The 21,391-nt window shown below is 47.6% G+C and overlaps 1 protein-coding gene across 1 annotated transcript in view; it reads left to right on the top strand.

Moving 5' to 3' along the window:
• The window catches only part of LOC126518611 (cGMP-dependent protein kinase, isozyme 1-like), a 648,418-nt gene that overhangs the window by 420,383 nt on the left and 206,644 nt on the right, over positions 1-21,391 (top strand). The window contains exons 8-9 of the mRNA XM_050168386.3: positions 19,402-19,496; positions 20,114-20,182. Coding sequence (XP_050024343.2) covers positions 19,402-19,496; positions 20,114-20,182 — 164 coding nt within the window. The remainder of the gene's footprint in view (positions 1-19,401; positions 19,497-20,113; positions 20,183-21,391) is intronic.

Genomic DNA, 21,391 nt, shown 5'->3' with positions numbered 1-21,391 from the left:
TTATCTATCTTATACATGATACGTGCTATGTCACCGTGGTGCGTTAGGCTTCCTGCGCATGCGCCGCCTCACAACGGAACCACGGTACACTTGGCCAAAGACCATAAATTTTAGGAACGCGTCATGCGTACCATTCTACAGTGTAGCATTAAATAACGATGCAGTGAAGAATTAGCCAGTTTGAGCATTCCGCATGGACGATGTATTACGAACTTATCGATGTGGCACTGTTTGATTGGTAGAAATCAAAGAATTTCTTGGCTCGGTGGCATTTGTCTAGGCCCTGCAGCGTCAAAACAAACAGGTCATCTTAATAACAGCGATGTGCACCTCTAAAAATTTGTCCCCAGGGTGAGATAAGATTAAGCAATTGCTCATTTAACGATTTATTTGTCGCAGTCATGAAGAAAACAAAGTTTCAGGAGCGAATTCAGATCGAATTTAGTGATCTGGGCGCTGCCATGGTAATACGCAATCATGTAATTGGCGGCACCCGCCGCTATGGTGACGCGGTAGACCATGGATAAGAACGCGCATGCGCACAATTAGAAGGCATCTCGCGGTAACCTACGTCGCATCGCTCAAACCTATTTATTACTGGACGGAAATGTTAGCGTATAGCAGCCGTCGCCTGCTAATCATTATCTGCTCTAGGTTTCTTACAGCTCACATTTTTCTACGAATTCTTGGATCATTCAAATCGCTCTAGCGCTTCATCTCAGTTGTTCTCTCCAGAGCGTACGGGAGGCATTTTGTAGTAAGAAGGCTAAAGAAGGAGTTGAAGTAGTCGGGTTCGGCCACCCGAAAGCTGCGCTATCGGGTGGCCTACATACGACGTTTACTATATACTGTGCCCAAAGCATGGCCGGTCACCATAACAACTGAAGCCAGTTTCTTGACCGCGTCAGCACCGCCCGTCGGTGAGACGACGCTGCCTTCTATAACGCAGCCAACAGCCGTTGAACAGCCCCCAGCATGTGTGAATAACCCAGAGCAGTAAGCCAACTCGCATCTATGGTGCAGACGCAACAGGTCGCTTCTATCCAAAAAGATGAGACTGCCTTCAGGCGCCTGGTAGGCAAGCACCGACTGATCGTTCCTGTTGAGCGTGCATAGTAGACACTCTGATGGCATGTGACGGATGGTCGCATTACTATAGTGGAAGTGCTAATGCGTAAGCGTTGCACGCTGGACAAATCGTTACGCAACGCGAAGAATGAATGGGTACACGCGTCATGACAGGGCACGAGGCAGATACACGTTGCGGGCTATCCTCCGTGCCATACATAGCAGCCAACGCTGTGAAGACAGCGACTTCGCACTGGAATATAGTTCATTATTCTTTGACCGCAATTGTGCATGACTGTTTTCTACATAGGCTCAGTATTGAAGGAAACATGTTTTAATCTCTAGAAACAAACACATTGTAGTATACGGTTGCTAATGCTTTGCTTAAGATCATTTTTGTTTTTGTTGTTCTTTTCGTTTTTTTATTTACAGCCCGTCACGAAGAGACTCACCTGCATGGTCGCGCAAGCGAACGCTGTAGGCGCGCACCGAAGCATATACGGAACGCGCGGAGTGATAACTTGTCTTGACCGAACTTGTTGCGTAGCTTCCACAGCGTTGACTGCTATGTATGGAACGGAGTATAGGTCCTGCTTTGTGAGCCGTCTCGTGCTGCCGCTTCGCTTCTGCAACTTCTACGTCGAAAAGAGCGCGTCTGTCACGCAAGGTGAATCCAAACGCCCGCGAAGGAGGCGTGAAAGTTCTCGCCGGGGCCCGTGCCTTTCGTGCACGTGCGGGAAACAGCACTTCTTGGAGAGAGAGAAGTGGTTCTTGTGGGGAAAGGAGGAAAGGCTAGCACTATCTTCTGCAACCCATGCGGGAGCACGGCTGAGCGCCAGCAGGGTGGCGGCGATGGGCGTAAGGGAGAGCGAGGGTAGGAGGGAGAAAGGTAGAAGGTCGTCCTAGCAGCATCAGAGCAGCCCGGCCAGGAGGGCCCAGTGGGTTCGACCGGAGGAGCAGGCTGCGGATACACCGTATAGGAGGTGGCCCAGCAGAAGCGAAGTTGTGGCGGATCAGGAAGCCCGAGTTGGTGGGAACTGCGCCGCCGAAGAGCGCGCGCTGCGTAACGCGCTCGCCACCGGTATGGCGACGCCGATGTCAAGCCGACTTTGGCGAAGCTGACTCTGGTCCAGTGTCACCGCGCGAGCCACCTCACGAGAACGTTATCTGTACTACATCGGAGGTGTGGCTGCGCTGGCGCGGCCCGCACAGTGAACAGTGCTTCTGCGACATGGTATTCTGGCGGCTGAATGTTGCTGCCTTTCTTTCTTTTTCACGTATCTATCCTCTTTGTGGTGCATTTAAAGATTGGAAGCGTACTTGCCATAAGCGTAGGTCAGAAACGTGGTCACACTACGGTCAAAAATAAGAATCTTATTCGGTGGTGCAAAACGCTGCTGTATCGCTTGAAAAAAGAAAGAAAGATAACAGCGAAAGCCAAAATGGGATATTACACCGTGTCGCTCAAGATCAATGGTTCTAGAGATTCCGCGCATTGTCTTATTCTCATGGCTGTAGCATTGCCGTAGTGAGAATCATCGATCACACGGAAGGAAAAACAGCTGAGAAACATTTCAACAATGCAATGTGCAAACTAAAAATAAGAAAGAGGAAAAAAAGCTAAAGAAGAGTTGAACGCCAACTAAAAATATTTTGTTTTTTACCTGCATTCCGAAAGGCCTGCCAGCGTACCCGTGAGGCTCAGCGAGCACACAGAGACAATCAGCAAGACAAAAAGTTGAGAGATGTAGTGAAGGAAGCAAACTTCTGTTGATGTCTAAGAATGCGAACACGGGCTATGCGTTAAGTATTAAAGTGAAAGAGCAATGGGAAGAATGCTTGAGTCAGTGGCGGCAGAAAAAGAAAGGAAAAAAAAAGAGCCCCCCTATAGACTTCCGCGCCCGTCTTCCTACGTGAGGATTCAACGTGTATAGGTCACAGTGGCAGAAGTGCCGGTGCAAAACCGACGTCGAGGTTTTTCAACCGGCGTCGCCTTCTGAGGAGACGCCGCCACAGCGGTGCACTCGCGAGAGATGGGCGCTTTCGCGGTAACGAAGACTGGTATGTACAGCACGACACGTCCCGGAGTGCATACAGGAGCGCTGTTGGTGTCTGCCGGTGAGCGCGAATAGTACGAGCCTTCAAGTGACATCTGCTGGGTGAGGTTCGCGAGAGACGGGACCCCCGCCTTAATTGTTAGTTTACACAGCAGCGCGGTGAAACGCAGGGAGTCGCGTAGCTATCCCGTCGACAAAAACCGCTCCCGGGAAAGTGGCGTGCAGGATTGGGACTCGGCGATCCACGATGGCTCGAAGAGATCAGCCGGAAATGGACGGCGCTTCTGCCGCTGCTTATTTCTTTGTTAAAGAACAAGCCTGCGGTTTGGACACACACTGTTGACAGCTGTGGCTTGCTCATTTTTTTTTTCGAGGCGACAACATAGAAAGTTTAAAGAGTGGCTCAGGAAAAAAATAATAATTGGAGCTATATTAGCAAATTACCTCTCGGCATTCGTACCAGCAAGGTCACTCTTAATGGGAGAGGACGCTTTGCAAGGCTACAAAAAAAGGGTGAACAAAATACGGAGGGCGACGTGGCGTTGCAGTTTTCACATCGTCTAACTGTAAGTTCATACATTTTGACAGCGTTTGCTTGGGCCTGTATATTTATATTCAGTATAAATGAACAACGCAGCAGAGGGTGCTGAGAATCTCCGGGTCGGGACAGGCCGCCAATGGAAACTGACCCTGTTAACCTTTAACAGCCCAACTTTGTCGAATAAGGCTAGCTTAGCAGGACTCTTTGAGAAACTATCAGATTTTGTTTGGGATATCATCGGCCTTAGTGACACTAGAAGAAAACTGCAGCAGAACTGATAGTTGGGCGAGTAGGTACGAATTCATAGTAAGCGCTCGTGTGTCCCCCTTCACTGTGTCCTTGTCAATTGTGCGCGCAAAAATATTTTACTATGGACACTAGAAGAACTTGTGAGACCTATAGATTGCTGAATAACGGCCGTGTCCTCTGCTATAGAGGTCTACCAGATAAGAAGGGATATGGGTTGGGGTTCCTAATCCATAAGGACATAGCGGGACAAATTGACGAATCCTACAGCATTATTGAGAGGGTAGCAGTCTTCGTAACCAACATAAATAAGAGGGTAGTACAAGCCTACATTCCAACATCCAGTCACCATGATGTGGAAGTAGATAAGTTTTACGAAGATGTTTATTTAGCGATGAGAAAAGTGCAAACTCCGTATGCTGCAGTAATGGGCGACTTCAATGCAAAAGTGGGGAAAAAGCAGGCTGGTGAACAAGCGATTGGCAACTACGGCGCCGATAATGGGAACGCTAGAGGAGAGTTGCTGGTAGAATTCACAGAAAGGACCAAACTTCGAATAATGAACACCTTTTTCAGGAAGCGTAGCAACAAAAAGTGGACCTGGAGAAGCCCTAATGAAGAAACAAGAAATTAATTTCATACTTTCTGCCGATGCCAGCATAGTGCAGCATGTAGAAGTAATAGGTAGGATAAAGTGCAGTGATCATAGGCTAGTGAGGGCTAGGATTCACCTCAATTGAATAGAGAAATACTAAAATTTGTCACGAAGAAACAGGTCAACCCAGAGGCAGTAAGGGTAAAAGCAGACGAATTCAGGCTGGTACTTGCAAACTAATATGCAGCCTTACAACAGAGAGATGAAGATCACATAGAGGTAATGAATGAAACCGTAAGCAGGCTGGCTTCAGAGGCAGCAATTGAAGTGGGAGGCAAGGCACCAAGGCAACAACTAGGCAAGCTCTCCCAAGTAACAAAGGACCCAATAAAGAAGCGACAAACAATGAAAGTGTGCAGCTCAAGTGGTAAGATAGAATTCGCGGAACTGTCAGAACTGATCAACAAAGCGAAAATAAGCGATATTAGAAATTAAAACGTGAGAAAGGTGCAAGAAACCGTAAAAATATGGACGCAGCCTGAAATCAGTGAGAACGAAACTTGGCGTAGGACAAACCAAGGTGTATGCACTGAAAGATAAGCAGGGTAATATAACAAGCGATCTCGAAGGTATAATAAAAGCAGCGGAAGAATTCTATACTGACCTGTACAGTACCCAGAGGAGTCAGGATACCTCCGTTAGAAACAGTAATGAACAGGATACAGAAACTCCTCGTACATCTAGCAATGAGGTCAAAAGCGCTTAGCAAGACATTAAACGAGGAAGAATGGTAGGAGAAGGTGGAATAACAGTCGATTTAATGAAAGATGGAGGAGACATAATGCTTGGAAAACTGCCGGCGCCTTATACGAAGTGTCTATTAACTGCAAGGTTCACAGAAAACTGGAAGAAGTAAAACTTTATACTAATCCACAAAATGGGAGACGTTAACGAATTGAAAAATTATAGGCTCATTAGCTTCCTCCCAGTATTATAGAAAATATTCAGCAATGTAATCTCTAATAGAATAAGGGCAACACTGGACATTAGTCAACCAAGGGAACAGGCTGGCTTCAGGAAGGGATACTCTACAATGGATCACATTATTCGGGTAATCATGAAATCCGCAGAGTACAATAACCCTCTCCATATGGCTTTCATAGATTACTAAAAGGCATTTGATTCAGTAGAGATACCAGTAGTCATAGAGGCATTACGTAATGAAGGAGTACAGACCGCTTACGTATATACCTTGGAAAATATCTACAGAGATTCCACAGCTACCTTAATTCTACACAAGAAAAGTAGGAAGATACCTATAAAGAAAGAGGTCAGACAAGGAGACGCAATCTCTCCAATGTTATTCACTGCACGCTTGGAAGAAGTATTCCAGTCATCAAACTGGCAAGGCTTAGGAATAAGGATTGACGCCGAATATATCAGCGACCTTAAGGTTTGCCCATGACACTGTTCTATTCAGCAACAGTGCAGACGCGTTACAACAAACGATTGAGGACCTTAACAGAGAGAGAGTGGGATTGAAGAATAATATGCAGAGACAAAGATAATGATGAATAGATTGGCAATCGAACAAGAGTTCAGGATCGCCAGTCAGTCTCTAGAGTCTGTGAAGGAGTATGTTTACCTGGGTTAACTAATTACAGCGAACACTGTTCATGAGAAGAAAATTCATAGAAGAATAAAAATGGGTTGGATCGCATATAGCAGACATTCTCAGGTCCTGACTGGAAGCTTACCATTATCATTGGAAAGGAACGTGTACAATCAGTGCATTTTACCGGTGCTGACATATGTGGCAGAGACTTGGAGATTGACAAAGAAGCTTGAGACCAAGTTAAGAACCGCGTAAAGAGCGATGGTATGGTATGGTATGGTGAAACTTTAAAGAAGTCCTGCAGATCGTGAGTCTTCACGAAGCGGGCCGCTCCCACGTGGGAACCGGAAGGCCGAGCCTTTCGGCCGCATCGTGGGCCTGCTGGACAGCCCAGAGTTGGTCAGCCAGAAGAGGGCTGCGGAGAACCGCCTCCCATCTGGCCGAGCTGTTAGCGATGATAGAGCGTGACCGGGCACACCGCCAGAGCATATGGTCTAATGTGGCTATATCTCCACAATCGTGGCAGGTAGCGTTGGTGTAAGTATTCGGATGTATTTTATGTAAGAGCGACGGATTCGGATAGGTATTCGTTGGTAGTAGACGGAGCGTTAATGCTTGAGCTCTATTGAGGCGCGGATGAGGAACAAAGTAGGTTCTACGGCTGAGATAGTAGTGTCTAGTAATCTCGTTGTAAGTGGAGGGCGTGTCCCTGTTCTCTGGGGAGTCGGCTTCCGATTGGTCGAGGCTAGCGCGGTGGGCAAGTTCATGCGCAGCCCCGTGAGCCGACTCGTTGAGGTTGGGAGGAGCACCCTTTATCTGACCCTGATGTGCCGGAAACCAATAAATGAAATGGTGCGTGATTGCCTTGCCCCCAATAAGTCTGAGGGCCTGTTTGGAAACGGTGACTTTTTCAAATGCTCTGACTGCAGATCTTGAATCACTATAGATGACATCCCGTGAGCTATCCAGCAGGGCTAGTGCAATAGCCATTTGTTCAGCTATTTCGGAGTCCCTCGTCCGAACCGAGGCAGCATTGGTGATTCCTTGCCGACCATGAACAGTGACGATGGTGAACGCCCGACGTCTCTTACAAGAAGCGGCATCCACAAAGCTGACCTGTCGCTGATCACTGTGTATTTGCCTAAGGACGTTGGCCGCCCTTGCCTTCCTTCTGCCGCGATTATGATCGGGGTGCATGTTCCTAGGTATTGGCGCGACCGTGATGTTCTCACGAATCGACTGAGGAACGTCAGAGAACTCCTCCGCTACTCTATCGGGGGGATATCCGAGTTCCTGCAAGATGGATCTCCCTGCCATCGTTGTTGTGAGGCGAGTTAGCTGTGCGCGCTCCTGGGCCTCTGCAATCTCCTCAAGAGTATTATGAATGCCAAGCTGCATTAAGCGCTCTGTACAAGTGTATACGGGTAACCCGAGAACCCGCTTGGTAATCTTCATAAGCTGTACATTCAATTTATCCCGCTCTGCCCGTTTCCACCGATGCATGGCTGCCACGTATCTAAAGTGGCACAGAACGAAGGCATGCATTAGTTGAAGGAGGTTATCCTCCTTCAGTCCATGATGCCGATTTGATACCCTCCGAACTAAACGAACAGCACTTTCAGTTTTAGCAATTAGCTTGCGTATAGTCTTGCCATTTGTACCCCCTGACTCAATGATCATGCCCAAGACCTTGATTGAATCGACTCTCGGTATACGGCAACCGTTTTTTGAATATAAGTTAATGTCTCTCTCTTCTAGGCATAATGTAAAGAGACAGAAAAAGAACGGTTTGGATCAGAGAGCAAACGATTATCGCCGATATTCTACCTGACAGGAGAAAAAAATGGAGCTAGGCAGGTCATGTAATGCGCAGGTTGGATCCCCGTTGGACAAATTAGGGCTACAGAATGGGTGTCAATGAAGGGAAGCGCAGTCCAGGACGGCAGAAGAATAGGTGGAGTGATGAATTTGTGAAATTCGCTGGCGCTAGTTGGAATCTGTTGTCGCAGGACAGGGGTAATTGGACATCGCAGGGAGAGGCCTTCGTCCAGCAGTGGACATAATATAGAACGATGATGATGATGATGATGATGATGATGATAGATGCACTGCGATGTAGTGTGAATGGCGAGAGACTGAACTTCGTAACTTTCGAGAAATATTACGGCATCGCAGTGGCCCAAATAAGAGAAAGTACATTGAAATGAGCGACATTGAAATAAGTGCCGATTTTTGTCTTATTTGAAACAGAGCTACGTAAGGAAAAACAGACATCACTCAGCAAAATGCGTATTAAATCAATTACGTTTACTACAAAAAATGCTTAAACAAACCACTTTTACTTCTGCCTATGACAAGGATGATAATGTTGAGTACGCACAATTCCTAGCTCTTCTGAATACCGCTATTACCCGGAGCTCTACAGTGGCCACTAAAATATACAGCCAGCCAACATGTCCCTGGATGACAGCTGAGATCCTAAACATACGGAAGGAAAAGGAGAAATGGTACCATAAATGGAAGCAACTAAAAACAAACGACTATTATCTAAGCCAGTTTAAACGTCACCGCAATCTATCTGTGTCTCTCATGAGGAAGAGGAAGAAGAATATTTTCGCCACTTGTAGAGGAGACTCTGGGTAATACCAAAAAAATTTGGGGCATTGTTAATGATGCAATTGGCCTTCGTTCAAGAGTGGATATTTTGCCTGAATCAGCTAACGAAGACACGGCTGAATTATTTAATACCCATTTTGCCTCCGTGTGGCCTCACGGATTAATATTGATGTAGCCTCGTTAAGAATGCCTGAGCGTGTTGATAATAGTTTCGCATCGCCTGACTTATCAATAGAGGAAGTGACAGCGGCAGTCAGCAGTCTCTCAATAGGCAAAGCAGCAGGCCCAGACGCAATACCTGGGAGATTTATAAAAAAAAAATATTGAAATTCTAGGTGCCCATTTGTTGAATCTTTTTAATAATTCCTTGAGAAGTGGAGTGTATCCTCATGAGCTCAAAGGCGCTAAGTTCACACCTGTCTTTAAAGGTGGCGAGCGGTCCATTCTATCAAAGTATAGACCAATTTCGGTAATAAATGTAATTAATACAGCATTGTAAAAGGTGCTCTGCAAGCGAATACAGAGCTTTTTAACTAAGTACAATGTCCTCTGTCCAAATCAGCACGGTTTCTGACCCCAAATATCCACTTCCTCGGCGGTTCTGCATTTCATAGCAACAAACTGGCCGTAGTTGTTTACTTAGACATATCAAAAGTCTTTGACACGGTTGACCATTCGATATTACTACGGAAAATAGAGACTTGTGGTTTAAGGGGGAAAATGTATGAGTTAATTAAGAGTTACTTTTCTGGTCGAGAGCAATGCGTTGTTCATCATCATCATCATCATCATCATCATCATCATCATCATCATCAGCCTGGTTACGCCCACTGCAGGGCAAAGGCCTCTCCCATACTTCTCCAACAACCCCGGTCATGTACTAATTGCGGCCATGCTGTCCCTGCAAACTTCTTAATCTCATCCGCCCACCTAACTTTTTGCCGCCCCCTGCTACGCTTCCCTTCCCTTGGGATCCAGTCCGTAACCCTTAATGTCCATCGGTTATCTTCCCTCCTCATTACATGTCCTGCCCATGCCCATTTCTTTTTCTTGATTTCAACTAAGATGTCATTAACTCGCGTTTGTTCCCTCACCCAATTTGCTCTTTTCATATCCCTTAACGTTACACCTATCATTCTTCTTTCCATAGCTCGTTGCGTCGTCCTCAATGTGAGTAGAACCCTTTTCGTAAGCCTCCAGGTTTCTGCCCCGTAGGTGAGTACTGGTAATTCACAGCTATTATACACTTTTCTCTTGAGGGATAATGGCAACCTGCTGTTCATGATCTGAGAATGCCTGCCAAACGCACCCCAGCCCATTCTTATTCTGATTATTTCGGTCTCATGATCCGGATCCGCCGTCACTACCTGCCCTAAGTAGATGTATTCCCTTACGACTTCCAGTGCCTCGCTGCCTATTGTAAATTGCTGTTCTCTTCCCAGACTGTTAAACATTACTTTAGTTTTCTGCAGATTAATTTTTAGACCCACTCTTCTGCTTTGCCTCTCCAGGTCAGTGAGCATGCATTGCAATTGGTCCCCTGAGTTACTAAGCAAGGCAATATCATCAGCGAATCGCAAGTTACTAAGGTATTCTCCATTAATTTTTATCCCCAATTCTTGCCAATCCAGGTCTCTGAATACATCCTGTAAACACGCTGTGAATAGCATTGGAGAGATCGTATCGCCTTGCCTGACGCCTTTCTTTATTGGGATTTTGTTGCTTTCTTTATGGATGACTACGGTGGCTGTGGAGCCGCTATAGATATCTCTCAGTATTTTTACATACGGCTCGTCTACACCCTGATTCCGTAATGCCTCCATGACTGCTGAGGTTTCGACAGAATCAAACGCTTTCTCGTAATAAATGAAAGCTATATATAAGGGTTGGTCATATTCCGCACATTTCTCTATCACCTGATTGATAGTGTGAATATGATCTATTGTTGAGTAGCCTTTACGGAATCCTGCCTGGTCCTTTGCTTGAGAGAAGTCTAAGGTGTTCCTGATTCTATTTGCGATTACCTTAGTAAATATTTTGTAGGCAACGGACAGTAAGCTGATCGGTCTATAATTTTTCAAGTCTTTGGCGTCCCCTTTCTTATGGATTAGGATTATGTTAGCGTTCTTCCAAGATTCCGATACGCTCGAGGTCATGAGGCATTGCGTATACAGGGTGGTCAGTTTCTCTAGAACAATCTGCCCACCATCCTTCAACAAATCTGCTGTTACCTGATCCTCCCCAGCTGACTTCCCCCTTTGCATATCTCCCAAGGCTTTCTTTACTCCTTCCTGCGTTACCTGTGGGATTTCAAATTCCTCTAGACTATTTTCTCTTCCATTATCGCCGTGGGTGCCACTGGTGTTGTACAAATCTATATAGAACTCCTCAGCCACTTGAACTATCTCATCCATATTAGTAATGATATGAAGAGTATGAAGTCTATTTCATTTCTAGTCTCGCTGTTCGGGCTCCTCCACGTCCACTTTCGGCTATCCCGCTTGCGGAAGAAAGTATTCATTATCCTCATATTATTCTGTTCCGCAAACTCTACTAATAACTCCCCCCTGCTATTCCTAGTGCCTATGCCATATTCCCCCATAGCCTTGTCTCCAGCCTGCTTCTTTCCTACCTTGGCATTAAAGTCGCCCATTAGTATGGTGTATTTAGTTTTAACTCTACCCATCGCCGATTCCACGTCTTCATAGAAGCTTTCGGCGTCCTGGTCATCATGACTGGATGTGGGGGCGTACAACCTTCATTTTGTACCTCTTATTAAGTTTCACAACAAGACCTGCCACTCTCTCGTTAATGCTATAGAGTTCCTTTATGTTACCAGCTATGTTCTTATTAATCAGGAATCCGACTCCTAGTTCACGTCTCTCCGCTAAGCCCCGGTAGCACAGGACGTGCCCGCTTTTTAGCACTGTATATGCTTCTTTTGGCCTCCTAACTTCACTGAGCCCTATTATATCCCATATACTGCCCTCTAATTCCTCCAATAGCACGGCTAGACTCGCCTGACTAGATAGCGTTCTAGCGTTAAACGTTGCCAGGTTCATATTCCAATGGCGGCCTGTCCGGAGCCAGGGATTCTTAGCACCCTCTGCAGCGTCGCAGGTCTGACCGCCGCCGTGGTCAGTTGCTTCGCAGGTGCTGGGGACTGAGGGCCGGGGTTTGATTGTTGTGTTCATATAGGAGGTTGTGGCCAAGTACTGCACCAGGGTGGCCAATCCTGCTCTGGTGAGGGAGTGCGTTGCCGGTTCTGGTCACCGGGATCAGGCCACACTCCAGGCCTGTTTGTGCAATTTTACCAACACGCGGATTTTTTTTTTTAATCCGGTGGAAAATTGCCGGCACCGGGATTCGAACCACGGACCTCTTGCACGCGAGGCGGGTGTTCTACCTCTACGCCACCGCGGCACCTGCGTTGTTGCCAGAGACTATATCTCCGCTGTTCAAAAAATCCCACATGGCGTGCCGCAGGGCTGTGTACTCGGGCCCCTCCTTTTTTCTATATACATCAATGACTTTCCATTGTTTCTGAACTATTCGGAAGCTGTTATATACGCTGATGACACTGCCCTATTTTTTACAGGAGATACATTAGAGGATCTCGAGGGCGAAATTGACAGGGAAATTTCGCAATGGCTCGTAAACAACCGGTTTGCAGAGAAAACAAAGTGTACTTTATTTCACTCAAGGAAAAATAGCATTAGCTATGATGATTTATTTTTAACCATAAACGGTACATATTTGCTTAATGTCTCCCACACCAAGTACTTGGGTGTAGTCTTTGAATCGGACATGCATTGAAAGCAACAAATTAAAAATGTGTGCTCTAAATTAGCTTACGGCTGTCATATTTTATTAAGGGCGAGGGAATGTTTTCGTGCACCGATTTTACGCATATTGTACTTCACGTTTGTCCATAGTCACTTATGTTACTGCCTAGAGACATGGGGCGGTACCTATAAAACGTACTGAGAATCAATTTTACGCTTGCAGAAACGTGCTGTTCGTACCATAACCTTCGCAAAGACAAGCGACCCTAGTCGACCACTCTTTCAAAAACTGCGAATATTACCAGTATCAGTTGCATACAAACTAAAGATAGCTCAAATAATAAACACAGTAATAAGAACTAATGATCCATTTCCTCTTACACTGTGTAGATCGCCGCTCAGACAAGCAAGAGCCGCCAGTAATAATAAATTTAACCTACCGCCTTGTCATAACACTTACGATCAAAGGCTATTAGAGTACAATGGTGCTCAGACATGGAATGAGATTGCCGATGACATCAAACTCAAACATAACTTTTCGGCGTTGTTAAAAAATATTTTTCTTGTCTGTCCAGAACTGTGGGAACAAATAACTTTGTGTTTGGCTTTGTATATTTACTAACAAATTTTTTTTGTTTTTCAGAATATGTGTGCGCTTTACATATTTTCAATACCGCTATTCTAGTATGTCACGTCTTTTTGTACATGTAGATTGAATGTCTGCTATTTCTTTAGTGAATATCTTGTATTTGGACCTTTCACTAGCCGAGCTGGCTATGGGTCCAATCATGTTTTGTTGTATTGGGTTCATAAAATAAAATGATGATGATGATGAACAACCGACATACCGGCGCTCCAATGAATGAGCGAAATGATAAATAATAATAATAATAATAATAATAATAATAATAAAGCAGAAGTACGGCCAGCATTTTATCGTCTAGTGACGAGCCTCTTTCCACGAAATTAACGAATTCAGAGTATCGAAAGACATGGCTTATAAATTTAAATGGTCTCACGAGTGTCTCCAGCGTCCCGGGCCGGAGGAGAAGGAAAAGAACGTCGACCTCAGTGGACACGGCGGCTGCACCTGCGTCGCGCAGGCACCTTTGCTGGCGAGGCTGCGGCGCCCGGCTGCCTGCTTCCTTTGCCGGCTACTCTGGTGGCCTAATGTTAACGGGTTGCAATGCGCACAAACAATGCGCTTGTCTGCCAGCAATTTCCGTGCTCCCAGGACACACATTCCCTGTGCTCCCTGCACAATTCAGTAATCCCGTGTGGTTCTGCAGTCTTCCGGGTCTTCGTAGACGTAGGACAGTGGATTTAATCTGGGGCGCGATCGGAGATATTTTGTTCGATACGCATTCTCTTCAGTTGCTGCAATGTCACAATGTGGCAGTGTGAAAAATTTGTGACAGAGGGGCGGAGAGAGCAGCCACTCAGGAAGCGGTGACCTCCGCGGAAGTTTACTTCCATCGTTTGTCGTCTGCTTGCGGACAGTATACTACAAAACGAAATGTTTCTCGTCTTCCAAATGAATGAAATGTTTATCTAAAAATGTATTTTTTCTTCTCAAGTCCAAACACGTTTTCACATAGTAGTACGTGTGAGTACTGCAATTTATAACTATTAATTTCTTTGCGTCGTCCCTAGGTGGTGTCGCGCGCAGCGAGAAGAAAAAAGAAAAAAAGAAACGATGGAAAGAGTGGCGCACTTTTCCAGAGGCAGCGACAACATTCCAATGGCTCGCAGGCACCGATGATGGGGTCTATATCGCTGTACAACCAACGAATAATTTGTTTCGAGAAACGAAAACGACTCCGGACTTCACTTTCTGCCATTTCGTCAAACGCGTTTCGCACCGCCACCCGCTCTCCTCCTTCCTGTAGAAACGCCAGCGCACCAGCCTAAGTTCCCAATGGAAGCGCCATTTTCTCGAATTAAACTATGGATTGGATCCAAACGTGCCATGCCGCAGCCGCCGGTTGGATCCAATACAATCCACCAGACGCTCAATGCGAAGCCGTATGATCGCTCCAAACTTCCCAGCTCACGTCGGGTTCGGCGCCTAACAGGCGAAATGCTCGGTGGGAGGATGATTGACAGGAGCGTGTCGTCATATTGACGTCACCAAAAACGTGGGCGCGCCCCGTGGCTGGCGACGTCGGCGTGGAGTAGGCCAATCGCGCGCGCCGGTAACCGAACGAACGCGCCGAACAACCATCTCCGATCGCACCCCTGGTTCCTGCTGCAGCAGTCGCAGTGTTGCAGTAAGCACACCATCTTGTACCACGCGGCGATATTGCGGTTTGTGGCCAGGGTGATGTACGGATACACGAAGAAAGAAAGATATAAAGAAAGACAAAAAGAAAAGATAGATAGATAGATAGATAGATAGATAGATAGATAGATAGATAGATAGATAGATAGATAGATAGATAGATAGATAGATAGATAGATAGATAGATAGTGAAGGTTTGGCGGGCCAGGCAGAGGGCCTTGGTAATTTCGTTGTAGCTCCTCAAGCATGCAGTCTTTGGTGCTGTCCCATGGACGACGGCAGCCGGCGTGGTTCGCGAGCTCGCGCCCCTTGGCGTGTGCCGTCTAGTTTCGGTTGCGGTGCGTCTCCGATACTTCTCCCATGTGCACCGGGAACCACTGGATTCTGTTCTGAAAATCTACCTCCCGCTGGACTTGTCGATTGCTCAGGATTCGGGACGCTCTCCGTGAGATCCATCCTTTGGCGAAGTTTCTGACCGCTTGTGGCGAGTCGCAGAGTAGCGTGTGCACGTCGGATCCGTGAGGGCGGGTGCCAGCGCCTGTTCCTCCGATCTTCTGCTACACTTGCCGATATGTGCGTTTTGCCTGTCGAAATGGTCACCGCAACCGCCAATCGCGAGCGTGCTGCGTGTTCCGCGGCGTCAACCAACCGTGTCCCCGTTTCGTCTCCGTGGGTATGTAGGAGAGTTCCGGCCCTGGCCACTCTTCTTCCCCAGTTGTGTTCCGAGTAGACGTTCAGTGGAATCGGGTCGACTCTAAGTGTTTGTCTGATCGCGTCCGGAAAGGCGACTTTCTGGCCTTGTTTTGCGTCGTAACGGATGCAGAGACTTTCCATGATCTGGCGTTCCACTCTCGTGCCCACTATTCTTTCTAGTTGTGAAGAGCCCTGTGCCTCGGCGATTTCGCTAAGCCTGTTGTGAAGCCCGAGCTGGAGCAAGCGGTGCGTGCTGGTGGATTCGGGTCGACCCAGTGCTATCCTGTACACCTTGCGGATGATGGAGGACGTTGATCTTGGCTTCTCCCTTGTACCACTTGTGGAATGCCGCGACGTACGCAATATGGCACATGACGAATAGTGTACGAGTCGTGTGAGACTCGCCTCCATCATTCCGTTTCTTCTGCTAGTGACCCTCATGAGGATTCTTATGGCGTTAGCGGCCTTGTTCTTTAATTTAGTAACCGTTTCGCCGTTGACGCCGTTGGCCTCGATTATCATGCCGAGGACCCTAATTCTCTGCTCTATAGGGATGGTTGCTCCGTTTCTGGCTTTCTCGTGCGTAGTGTGATCTCTTCGTATCCTCGCCTGGTCGCCGCTGCACACCCCGGGGATGTGCCCCTCTGCGTGTAGCGGTAGAGTAAGAGTTCCGACTGTTTAGGTGAACATCGTAACCCCTTACCCACGAGGTATTCCTCGATTGTGTCGAGTGCTAACTGCAGTGCCATTTCGATTTGACTGTCACTGCCGTCGGGCACCCAGATGATGATATCTTCGGCGTATATCGTGTGCCGGACGGTTTCCAGCTCTTGTAGTTTTTCTGCTAGCCCGATCATGACCAGGTTTAAGAGCGTGGGCGAGATGACGGAGCCCTGCGGGGTGCCGGAGATTCCCAGCGTTTGCTCTTCTAGCTGCAAGTCCCCTGCAACTAAAACTGCTCGCTGTCTGTCAAGAAATCTTTTAACTAGTTTTACGTGCGTACACCTAGGTTTTGCCCCGATATCTGGTGTAAGATTGCCGAGTGCTCGATTCGGTCGACGCACCAGGTTAGCGACATGGCGCGAAGGTTGTTGAGGCTCGGGCTTTTTCCGGGTTTCGGGAATAGTATTGTTCTCGCAGTTTCCCACTGTTGCGAGAGGCTACCGCGCTGCCAGCAGTCATTGATGAATGCGGTCAGCTGTTACACGGATCGGTGGTCGAGGTTCTTCAGGGCGCGATTCGACACCGCATCGGGGCCCGGCGCTCATCTGCTGTGGAGGTTGTGCAGCGCCGTCCTGATCTCTTCGCCGCTAAAGTCCTTTTCCGATTCTGCGTTCGGATCCCCCTCATATGGGCCATGTTGTGCGGTCGAAGTGTGCGGCAGGTACTTTGCTCGTAACCGGACGGTCACTGCATCTTCACCCTGCATCTCGAGCTCCCTGTGTAAAAGACGTGCGGCGCAGTTCCTCTGGTGGGACATGGTCTTCGTTTCGTCCAACAGATACCTGAGCAGTTTCCACAATTTCCCGTTTGTAGTTGGCCGTCGACTCCATTGCATAACTCGCCCCATTGCTGGCGGTTGAGCGTTCGGCAGTACTCCTCGATGTTGCGGTTGATCTTCGCTATTTTCTTTCTGAGTGTCCGATTGAGTATCTGTCCCTTCCACCTGGCCAGGACCGAGTTCTCCTCGATGAGATGCGCCAGGCAGCTGTCCATCTTGTCAGTTTCGACCTCGGTTTCTGCGTTCTTGGTTGACGATTTGGCGTCCGCGACCAGCGAGCGGCTCCAGGCTTCTATGTCCGTGTATCTCCTGAGGACTGTTGTTGGTCTCGCTTATTTCTAAAATCTTCCCAATCGTCCATTTGAAATTTTTCTTGCGGCCCTGCGCCTTGTCCGGTGTCGGGATGTGTATTTCGACTACCATGTGGTCGCTCCCCAGGTCAGTCGACCTGTTTTTCCATGTGGTGGCCGTCGCCCCGCCATTTCGGAGGAACGTCAGGTCCGCGGTCGTGTGCCTGGTAGTGCTATTGCCGATTCTCGTCGGGTGCGCCGGATACGTAAGTAAAGTGAAATCGAGTTCCTGCGCGTGTTGCCCGAGTTGTCTTCCCTTGGCCGTGCTGTATGCGCAACCCCACGCCGTGTCTGCCGTCTTGAAATCGCCCCCTGCAATCAGCGTCCGGGACCCGGCAATCTTGAGCGTCTTCTGAAACAGCGCCCGGAAGCGTTGGCGGTGTTTCGACGAGCTTCTGTGTAGGTTCAGTATGAGTATGCTTTGTTTCTCCTGCTTGGCGGATATCAGTTCGATGAGAGCGTGTTCCATCTGGGCACCACTTAGTTTGTGATCAGGGAATTGTGACTCTTCCTAAAAAGCGTGCATACACCCCTCCCCTCGATTTTGCTGCCGTGCGTTTTTAGCCGGTTAAACAAGCCGCGTTGGTGAGTGTTTCTTGGAGTAATATTGCGTCCAGCTTGCGTTTGCGTGCCGTATGTGTTGCTGCAGAATCGCCTTTTTGGCGGCGAAGCTGCCGCAATTCAACTGCCATATTACTATCCCTTGATTAGGGTTGGCCACGTTGATGCTGACGCGAGTTACCCGGCTGACCTTGGTGCTGGCTCGCATCGCTGGTCGCCGGTGCGTCTCCGTGTTGCGTGAATACGGAGTGATTCATTATTATCTGCATGTTTCCTTCGAGGTTAGTGGTCCTGTTTGTGAGCCCGCGGACTGTTGCGTGTAGGGTCGCAATGGTACTTGGCGTGGTGCATAGCATTTTCTTGGTGTCTGCACTTTGCGCTCGCACCTGGCTCTCGAAACCGCTCTCAAAACCGCCCTCGTTGTTCTATCGCCCGTTTCTTTGGGGCCGGCGCGTCCGCGTCAGGAGCGCTCGCTGACACCGGCTGTTGTGCGTTGTGTTTGTTTTATTCCGCCACGGCGAGCACGCGTCTGAGTCCTCGCATCTCTTGCATTGGCTTTTGGACTAATTCGCGCATTACCGCCTTCTCTTTCCTTAGGGCCTCTAAAATGCCCATGATTTCCTTTTTTTTATAAAGGAAGTCGCTCAGCGTGTAGGAGTTACTATCGTTTTTTTTTTTAGGCCCAGACAGGTTAGGCCGGCTCTGCAGACGTGTGAACAACGAAGGACCCAAAACGGATGAATGCACTATTAAGGCGCACAAGAAACCACGCGTGAACTGTACGGTCGTAGTCGTTTATGAGATGCTCCTGTTTTGCAAGAAGACGTACATAGACCAAACCGCACGATGCTTCAATGTTCGCCTGGGAGAACACGAAAGCAACTCGGCGCTATATTGTGCATGCACACCAGACTTAGGGTTATTGGCAGGTGCAGACAAGTCGGAGCGTTTCGTCCTGATTAGCTTGAAGTGATTTCCCGTCCTTTGGAATGCAGAGAAATAGTTCTCTGGCTTTTTATACGTGTTTATGCCTTTTCGTCCCTCTTTATTGCTCCAAAGCAAAAGAAAAATGGCATTTTTTCTCCAGTGAAGGCAAGCGAAGAAACTATGCTGCCTTTGCAATATTGCCAGCCAGATGGCCACGTGTTGCAGATATTTTTTTTTTGCATTTTTAGTCACTGTATCATTCGTAATTGACTCTTATAAAACCACTCCCCCGCTATCACCGATATCAGTTACGATAGAGGAAGGATGATAAGAAATAATTAAATCAGGTCGCTAAAAATGCGGCCACGGTTATTTTAAAAAATAGAGCGAGGGCGAACTGTTTCTCACTCAGTTTGGGCTTTCAGTCGGTAGGTACTCAAAGTTTATATCTGCATTTGATCCAAATGTGGGAGCCGCAACTAAGCTGCCACATCAAAGATAAGAAATCGTGTAGGTGCTCATATAAAGAGCAAATCAGTAATCGGTGGCTCCTCCTGCGTGACAGGTGAAGGTCACGCAGCGGATCGAGGGCACCAACCAGGAGGAGCAGATCCGTGTTCTTGGCCGGGGAGACTACTTCGGTGAGCAAGCGCTGCTGAGGTAAGTTTGCTAAGGTCCAACTTGGAGATGGAAGACGGCGAGAACCTGCGCCGTTTGAATATCGTGGTGGATAGACAAGGCGCTGGCAGATGCGCAGTGCCAAGAAGTCTCGACTAGAGTTTAGGCCCAGAAGTGTATAGCGCGAGATCTCTGCGGCCCTTTATGTAAAACGAGGGGATGCACGTCTCTTCAGGCCATCGAGTCCCCTAAATACTGTGACTCCTGAAAGCGTTCGACAGTTTACGACTTCCATTATTTCCGCAGTTCACATTTCGAGCGTCTGGTCAAAAGGCTGAAAGAGAAACAGACATACTCACCCATTGTCCACCACAGATAGTTTGACTCCGACTCAATGGGAGCGCCAGGGAAGGATTCGCAATGAACAATGGACTCTTCTCGAACAAGGCTCTCGTTGCTGAGTGGCTGACACAAGCACTCGCTACGCTTGCGCCGAGTTCATAAATGTGGCGATCTCCACCTTACAATTCGTGGTGGGCCTTTAGTATAAATGAGCCCTCCGCGCCACCTGTTTCATTTTTCTTAGGAGATTATAAGCTCTTGAACAGAAAAACGCTTTTCCTGCATACATAAATGTGCTGCTTTTTCCCCCCTGCCAGAGAAGACAAGAGGACTGCAAATGTTGTCTCCCTGGAGCCCGGTGTTGAATGTCTGGCCTTGGACCGAGAGTAAGTGTTTTGCATTTCAATGGGAACGCATAATATGTATTTCAGGTATCTCGGAAATGAAGGCGTTGTATCTGAAGTTAGTCGACTGGTTTCTCGTGTAAGGTATAACTTTCTTGGAGAAACCTTTTTAATGTGCGTTGTTTTTCACTTCAGAAGGCGCACGAGACATATCGTATAATTTCAATCTCGACACCCAGTGCATTACAATACCTGGCTATACATGAAAGCGAAGCACGGCATCCGTGCTGTGTATGTGACAATGTGATAATTAACGTGCAGAAAGTAAGATTCTACAACAGCACACTGGTATTATACTGGTCTGTTCGGATGTATCTCGTACGCAATTATAGACTGGAACATTGGATCTCAACACGTAGGATAATTCATATAGAATGAACATTGTTTTGATGCCTATCACGGAAGTGTGGGTGAAAAAAAAAAGATCGTAGGAACACTCGAATACTTCGATAAATGGCTGGCGCGGGCCGCTTTGAGAGGCAGTGCTGCTTTTGTAGTAAGCGGCATACGTTCACCCCCGATGTTTGTGGATGACTCTCGGGGCACAAATGGAAAGTTCGTCGCCAGTGTAATACCATACAAAGTCGTCCGCCAACGCTCGTAATGCTCGCTGCGCCATTCAGTACATTGGAACAGTGCATCTTATCGCGGTCTGTGGACGCGAATGAGCAATGCAGCTCGTAGATTGCCGTCGCAGCTACTGCGTTGCTGTGTACGGCGAGCACTAATGGGGCCGCCGTCGCCGGTACAATGTGTTCTTAGTAACCCCCGTATGTGAATGTACACGAGCATCCACGTGCACCATTACAGGGAAGCAACTTTGCTGAAAGACGAAGCGTCGGCTGGCTGCTTGCTTCCATCGCTCGGTGTAACTTTCGAGGCCATAGGCGCGGCAATATTTCGTAAGATTACGATCGTTTATAAACTCAGTTTATATACTCAGCCACGATTTTTTAAGGCAGGCATTAAATATACAGTAGAAGTATCGATCGTCGTCTTCACATACAGCTGAATGCATTTAGGTGAATTTGTTTTCCCCCCGCTTCCGTAATTATGTCACCCCTGGTGGGGAAGGATCGAGTGACGCTTTTATTCTGACGCCTATATAAGAGCGCAGGTGGAAACTGACGTGCCTTATTCCGCTCAGCCAAAATTCTCTCGTATAAATTAAAGAGTATTTGAACAGATGGC

This window comes from Dermacentor andersoni, chromosome 1 (assembly GCF_023375885.2).
Source record: "Dermacentor andersoni chromosome 1, qqDerAnde1_hic_scaffold, whole genome shotgun sequence".
NCBI classification, from domain to species: domain Eukaryota; kingdom Metazoa; phylum Arthropoda; class Arachnida; order Ixodida; family Ixodidae; genus Dermacentor; species Dermacentor andersoni.
This window is presented reverse-complemented; position numbering and strand designations above follow the sequence as displayed.